This window comes from Anthonomus grandis, chromosome 8 (genome assembly GCF_022605725.1).
Source record: "Anthonomus grandis grandis chromosome 8, icAntGran1.3, whole genome shotgun sequence".
Classification (NCBI taxonomy): domain Eukaryota; kingdom Metazoa; phylum Arthropoda; class Insecta; order Coleoptera; family Curculionidae; genus Anthonomus; species Anthonomus grandis.
The window spans coordinates 6402450-6410448 of NC_065553.1; the positions used below are offsets into that span (position 1 = coordinate 6402450).

The 7999-nt window shown below is 34.3% G+C and overlaps 1 protein-coding gene across 1 annotated transcript; it reads right to left on the reverse strand.

The window, feature by feature from the left end:
• Positions 1 to 3608: 3608 nt before the first annotated feature.
• On the reverse strand, positions 3609 to 4794 carry LOC126739245 (uncharacterized). The gene is made up of 2 exons (XM_050444825.1): positions 4412 to 4794; positions 3609 to 4330 (listed from the first exon to the last, which is right to left on the reverse strand). The coding sequence occupies exons 1-2, from the start codon at positions 4728 to 4730 to the stop codon at positions 4305 to 4307; spliced, it is 345 nt and encodes a 114-aa protein (XP_050300782.1). The 5' UTR covers positions 4731 to 4794; the 3' UTR covers positions 3609 to 4304.
• Between the last annotated feature and the right edge of the window lie 3205 nt (positions 4795 to 7999).

The window sequence follows — 7999 nt, forward strand, 5'->3', positions numbered from 1 at the left end:
ATGACTGTGTAATGCAACCAAATAGCACTACGTTTTTGTATTTTCCCTTTTTTTTCCATTTCAAAAAATACGCTATTACGTTTCACAGCAAAACATGATATTCTTTCTCTTTAGAACGGGGAACGGGGAATCCCAGATACTATAGCCTCCGGCTAATCATAGCCCATAATATATGAAGTAGGTGAATCCCAGCCAACAGCAAAAAAAGAACCTTAGACATCACCGGCACCGGCAATCTGCATGGCATTATAATTATATTCTCTTTGGACTGGACCCCGCGTAGTAACCCGCAACGCAACCCGTTACATAGACCCTCCGTTATCCCGTCGTAGTTCATAAAATTTTTTAGACTCTCTCGCATCTCGCTGTTTGGTTCGTATAAATTTGGCTTTTCGTGATTCGTTGTTTGTGGTTAAAGTAGAAAAAATCAGTCAGAAACGAAAGTAACGAAATAACGAATAAAAATTAGCTTTTGTATTCGTTACTATAAGTACATCTTAAGTAACGAATACTTACATTTTTGACATCACTAATACACCGGTACACACGGTACAAAAAAACCCACGTTTCAAAATAAACCGGTGAAATCAGCTGGTTGCGACCGACGAGGTAGCAGATTAAGGCAGATTTCACACCAAAAAGATAAGCAACAAGCGATAGGCGATATGCGATACGCAAAAGCGATATCGTATCACTTCTATTTTCAGACCGCAACGATACAAACACGAAAACAATCAGTTAAAAATGGCAACCATAAATAACGTTTTGATTGCATTTTATATGCTACGTCGACGCAGACAGAGACAAAAAAAGACGTTTTTGGGTACGACCTTTTCACGTAGCAAATGTATGTCATTCTGCAACTGTAGTTGCCGCAGAAATGAATTCAGACTGAAAGAAGTTTAAAAGTTTTTATAGAATGAACCAAGAAAACTTTTTAATATTAGTTAAACTTGTTTCCCCATTGATTCTTAAAAAAGACACAAATTACCGATTAGCTGTGTCCCCTGAAGAACGTCTTTTGATTACATTAAGGTATGTTGAACACCTGTTTTATCATCATATAGATCATAGTTGAATTTTAAAGATTTTCTTTGTTAACCTTAAGAACACAAAAAATTTAATTATAAGATAAAAATACTACGGTATGTTCCACGTTGCAAAATATTCTGCAGCCGACGGTGATATAGATCTGGTAGGGCTTTCGTATACTGAAGGTGCAGAGCTCAATGCAGGCGAAGGAGCTCCAAATGGCACTGCTGAGGGAGTCAACTCCTCTGTCTCCTTCTCTTGTAAGAGAGTGTCAATTAGTTGAAGGACGCCTATTTTAAATCTTCGTTTCCGCTTGCAATCCATTTTAGTTACATCTGGCAGGAGACTTTGTAAAAATTCCAAATCTGCATTTGGCATAGTAGGGGATGTTTGCTTTTTTACAAAATCTATAAAACATGAGTCAGCTTCTTCTGCTAACGTAGATGTTGAAGGCCTGGAACAAATCCTTTTGTTTTGAGTTCTACTGAACTGCTTGTGTCGAATAGGTAAAGCATTGTTTTGAGTTTGCTTTTCAGTAATATCACTCTTTTGACTGTAATTTTGGGAAATATCTTTTGCTGATAGTTCACCTGAATCTTGCTGAACTGCCGATTCTTGTCCAATTTGTTTTTCTGAGCAATTTTCTTGACTTGACTTTGAAGCGTTTGACATTTCTGATTCCAACATAGACTCATCATTAGGTTCATCATTCGGAGTTGGTGAAGGTAAATTACCAGATTGTTGCCTTGATTTTACAAATGGCAAGAGAAATGCCATCGCATCCTCTAAATAATATTTTTTTAACTAGCCCCTGATCGCTCGCGTTTCTTTTTCGCTCTCGTTAATGCTGTTCGTCCGTCTCGTTAATGCTATTCGTGAAGTTCTTCCACTTTTCCTTGCATTCTACAACTAAAAAATAAAAAAAAATTATATTGCTTTATATTCAAGAAATAAATCCTACTAATAAAGACATATTTTTAGATATTTGGCGACAGGGAGCAGTTTCTCAACGCCGTCATTTATCATATACAGAAACAATCACAGCTATTTTTATTGCTTTACAACCGCATTTTCTGTCGGTACCGGATGAGAGAAAGTGGATAGCCTCAGCTAAACGATATTATGAACTTTGGAATCTACCCAACTGCATAGGATCAATTGACGGGAAACACATCCGAATTAAAAAATTTCGTAATACAGGTTCCCAATACTACAAAATTACAAAAGTTGTTTTTCTGTCGTTTTAATAGCAACAGCTGATGCTGATGGAATGTTCCTAACAGTAGATGTTGGCGACTATGGCAGAAACAGCTAGCGATGGAGCTGTGTTTAAAAGTAGCAGGCTGGGAAGACTACTCGACCAAGGTGAATTAAAAGTTCCGGCACCTCGACCTCTCCCACACGATACAAGTGGAAATTCTTTTCCATTTTATTTTTGTGGCGACGAAGCTTTCCCACTTAGAAAACATATTATGCGTCCATTTCCACAAAGACTTTTAGATGATAAGAAACGCGTATTTAATTATAGATTGTCTCGCGGTCGTAAAAGTGTCGAATGCGCATTTGGTATGTTAGTGAGCAAATTTCGGATTTTTTCGAAACGCCCATTGCATGTAATGAAAAAACCGTTGATAACATAATAAAAAGTGCATGTGTTCTTCACAATTTTATTCGCAGTAAGGAGGGTCGATTTGTTCTACCGACTTTGGAACAGGATAGGGAAAATATAGAAAGCTCTTTGAGTACTCATTTTCTACAAGAATGTATTCAAATAAATGAAGCATGCTCCGCTATAACACTACGAAATTATTTACAAAATTATTTTATAACTCCTGAAGCAGCAATCCCATGGCAATGGAATTGTTGCATAAATAATATTTAGTATTAAAATAATTATATCAAAATAATAAAATCTGTAAAATATGTGTATTTTGTTTTTTCATACCTGGTAATTGTGCTTCTTTCGCAACCAAATTCCATGCTTTTTCAGACTCATTTCGTTTCGCATATTCGGGTAATTTATAATTATAAATACAAGGGTACTTTTCAATTATTTGTACAAAAGCTATGTTAAGCTTTTCGTCCATATCGCTTGAATGATGGGCAACAAGTATGTGTCGCAACCTGAAATGTTTCTCAGATACGCATCGCCTATCGCTGCAGATATTTTCTTGGAACGATATCGCCGTCTTTTCGGTACGAACGGGTGTCATTTAACCCAATGTTATTTGCGCTACCGAAGCATGTTGCTTATTGCGTATCGCTTGTTGCTTATCTCTTTGGTGTGAAATCTGCCTAACTGGGGTGGAATCTTGGTCAAATAGATTCTTCCTAGAATTCCTAACAAGGGGCCAAAAAATAACATAAATCGATTCAAGATCGTGCATGGCAAGATCGATCCAGAAGTAAATCCGCAACAAAATCTTATTAGAAATCAAAATTCGATTCTGAATTTTCTTAAACCTTGGGTCTAAAAAGGTAGATATCTTTAATACGTCGACATACTTATGCTTAAGAAAGATAAGAAACTGTCAGATTCTCAACAAAATTAAATTAATATAAATAGTACAGACTTACATAAATAGGAGTTATGGGAATCGCTGAAAAGAAACTGTAAATAACCTAATAATTTCATTAACGAACGTCAGCGCAAACCAAAGCAGGGACAGAGTTCCTGGCCGGCCCGGTAACTTTTAGCCCATTCAGAAGTTCGCATTTTAGCAGCTTCACCTTTATTTACACTTTACAACAAAATATAGCAGTCTGAAACTTCTCAAAGACCTGCTGATCTTTGAATAAAATCGAGTTACAGTCCTACAACCGAGAGAACCGTAACAACGGCTGAGGGGGCAGAGGCGAATTGTGTAAGAAATTCGGCTGCCTCAGTGACGGGCGATTTTATTTTTAATTTAATAATATTATTTTTTTAATTAGAATAAATATGATAAATTCATGTAAAACAGTTAAAAATGAACTAATAATTTACACAATGATTAAGTAAAAATAATATGAAACTTATAATAAGGTTATACAAGAAGTTCAAGAAATTTGGTTTCGGATTAATAATTTTTGCTGATAAATTTAAATTTGAATTTCTATCCGAATTAAGGATGGATTTTATTTTTTAAAGTAAAAATTAGCTGTCTTATTTTTGTCACTCTTGACTAGTTTTCTAGTTTTGCCAAGTCAATCTAGAACCCTGACATGTGTGTGCCAGATTAATAAAGATTAACTCTGTCCGCCACACATCCCATATGTACTAGCAATAGGTTTTAACCCGGTTCTTGGTCGACGTTTTCTAAAAAATTAAATAAAATCATATATTAAACACAACTACAAATTAAACAAAAATTAAATCAATAATAATGCAAATAAATACCTAAGGCTTGTATATAATTTTCTTTGTCGCTTTCTTCATCGCTGTCAGAAGAATCATCATCACTATCATCGTTACCATCAGCATTCGTAATAATAAGTTGTTCGACTTCCTCCATTATTTGATCAGTCTCCCAGAATTTATTTTCAATCTCCATGACATGTTTGCAACAGTTTGCCCAGTGTAAAGGAGTTATAGACTCAATTCCGTCCTGGACTAACTGTGCCAAATTTTTCATTGCCAAATCACCCGTTGTATTGTGAGATCGAATATAATTTTTTAGTTGCGCCCAAATCAATTCGATCGGATTTAATTCGCACATGTATGGAGGTGTGCGAAGAGCAACATGCCCATGGGTCCGAATTATTCGGTCCACAACGTTTTTTTCATCACTGGGAGGCTTGTTTCGTTGAATTATTTGAAATAATTCCCATTTTCGTGCAGCTGGGTCGTGTTGAATTCCTTAAAATAAAATTCCTTAAATGAATAATAATTAATTTACAAAAGAAGTCGTATATAATTTCAGCACTTTTTAATAGATGATTTGGTTGGTACTTTGTTTTCTTGAACTGAGTGGTAGGGTGCATTGTCCAGTGTAATTACCGAATTTTGAGGAATATTTGGCAACAATTTTTCTTCTTACCACTTAGTAAAATTGGCTTTATTCATTTGGCCATGATAGCCGCCACTAGCTTGACCCGCTTTAAAAACAAAGCCACTTTGAGATCCGGCGTGAACAATTACTAATCGACCTGAAAATAGAAGTAAGAAGAAGAAAAACATCTAACTTTTAAATGAAATAAAATAATAACATTTAATTAAAATTATTTGCCGCTGATTCATATTTATTCAAATTTAACTTTATATCGTAAGTTGTGATAAGAAGCAGTAAATAGGGAGAATTAAAAATATTCTTTTTAAAAATTTTATATTACTTATTATGGAGAAATAAAAATTTACAGTATTCTGAATACGTTTCAGTACAATTTTTAAAATGAGCACACAAATATGCTTACCATTTGCTCTAATGTTGCTAACAACCCCAAAAACTTCATTGCTTTGCCAACATTTTCCGAAAGTTAAGTCATTATCCACCCATGTTTCGTCAAGGTACACAATATTTCTTCCTTCTTCCCTATATTTTCTAATTGCTCTTAGATATTTATAGCGCCAATGAAGAATAGCAGGTCGCTCCACCAAGATTTTTCTTTTATTTTGACACTTTCTAAACTAGAATCCGTTGGACTTCAAAAGCTTTCTCAAGGTTTCTCTGCTATACGGGAAATTCATAATTTCTCGTAACTTAATAAATAATTTATTAACAGTGGGAACCATCTTAAGCTCTAAATAAAGTTGTCGTCAAAATCCCTTAAGAGAGAGATTCGAGATTTTTTATTAGGTGGGGAAGAAAGCATCTGATCCGGGTGTTCTGCCTGTCGTTTCATATCTTCTTTATGAATTTGACTTACTCTATCTTTAGAGACTCTAGTATACAGAGCAACTCGATCAATCTTTCTTTTAAGAGGCAATTTAAATGCGTTGGCTAGAGCTTCTTCATCGCAAACCCTATAAACATTTGCTATTATCTCCCTAGATGGACCGCTTAATGCCTGTCTATGTAAGAATTGGTTTCTTTCCATAATGAATAATTGAAAGTAAAATAAAAATTACTTTAAAACTCTAGAAATAAATATACCATTTTACTTATAAAAATCGTATTTGGTAGCTTAATCTATACTGACTTTATTTTCCGCTAAATGCGTAATCAAGGAAAATAAAATATCTAATGTCTTTAACAAAAAAAAAACAACCCACAATAACCAATAATATAAAAAAAATCGCAAATAACAAGAACAACAACAATAACAAGATCAACAACAACAAATAACAGTTAAATATAATCGCAAATTAATAAACGCCGAAATCGTAAAATCGTCCAAAATCTCTACGCGCGCCTATGGCAAGATAACCAGACAAGGAGTCTTTAAACCTAAAATATAGAAATGTATCGCGTGCGTGTTTTGGTGAAGTGTTATAAAATATGTAATTTTAAGTTAGAAAAAAGTACTAATAAATATATAAGACATATTAGTATAATAAATTATGAGAAGAAGTAGCAACGTTGCAAAAACGAAAATATGTTTTTGCCGCATTCTTTCCGCGAGGGTTTTTCCAGTTGTAGCACTGTAAATCGTACATCCTAGTTTTGTATTTTTGCGGCTTAGTTTTTGTGATTTTGTTGTTGCCCAATTTTCATTTTGTGCGTATTTTAATTCGTTAAGTTTATTTTGATGATCAAGTAGAATCGAGTAGGAATAGTAGAAGGATAACATAAACTATTTTTTTTTTAATTTTGCTTGTTTATAGATACCGACTATAAAAGCCATAAGCCGATTGCAACAAAAACTGAGATCCTTACAATGGAACCGGGTCGTTTTTGTTTGTTTGGTTTGCTTTTAAAATTAAAAAAAAAAACAGAAATCGATATTATTAAAGCTGCAAACTGTCAAACAAATTCTATTAAATCAACCGAAGCGTTTCCGAATGTTATGTACTCGAACGGCAAACTGAGATCTACCGACAAATTTTTGATTAACCGGTGAATTCTGAAAGTCCCCGATTTTCAGCGTGGAATGGAATTGGTAAGAACCGTGGTTACTCTTTTGGTTGACATATTGTCCCCCTCCCCCCACTTAAAAATTATGATCTAAAGAAACCAGTGTTGCCAGGTGTGGCGCATTTAAATTTGAAATGGCGCTTTAAATATATGGGTATATTCTGGGTATGTCCCTATATTTTTTATTTTTTCTTTAAAGTATAAATCGAGGAATCCGTACCTTGGTTCCGATGAGTTCGGCCAATTCCCTTTATTGTTTACATTTTCATGTTTATATAAAAGTTTTAAGGAATTGATTCGTGTGATCTCTGTGGACTAATAATAATTAATATTTGGATTTTCTTAAGGTGGGGTTTATCCCTATTTTAATCAAATATCCTCTATAAATTTTTCACAATCTATAAATAAAATAACCTTCTTCTGTACTTATAAACTCTTGAGAGGTTTATGGGTATATGGTGTTATAACCGAAAGAATAAACCAAGTCTAAAGCCGGGTAAGAATTGGTAAATACCAAACGCCAAACAGCTAATCCGTGACGTCACGTTTTCCCGTATTTTGGTTAAAATCAAATTCTTAGAAACACATTGGGCGGATTGAACTAGGACACCTTTGTGAAAGAATATGTACAGGATGTCGTCACAAATAAAGATTTGGAGGAAATTAACTTTAGGTCATATGTAACACAAGGATATGTGATATATTAAATTAGGGAATATTTTAAAGAAATATCGTAGTATTGCATCAAATAAAGGCCTTCTTTGCGATACCAAATATGCAGTTATCTCAAAATCGCTTTTTTTTTAAATGTCCTTTAAATTTCTTTTAAATAGTGTTACTCTGAGGCGACGATGTCCAAATTTGCACTCTTGTAGGTTTTCTCGGCTGTTATAGAAGATAGAGCCATACGGTATTAGCATTACTCTGGTGCTTTTATATTAAACGAAACATACCGTTGTCAGAAACTTGACAGC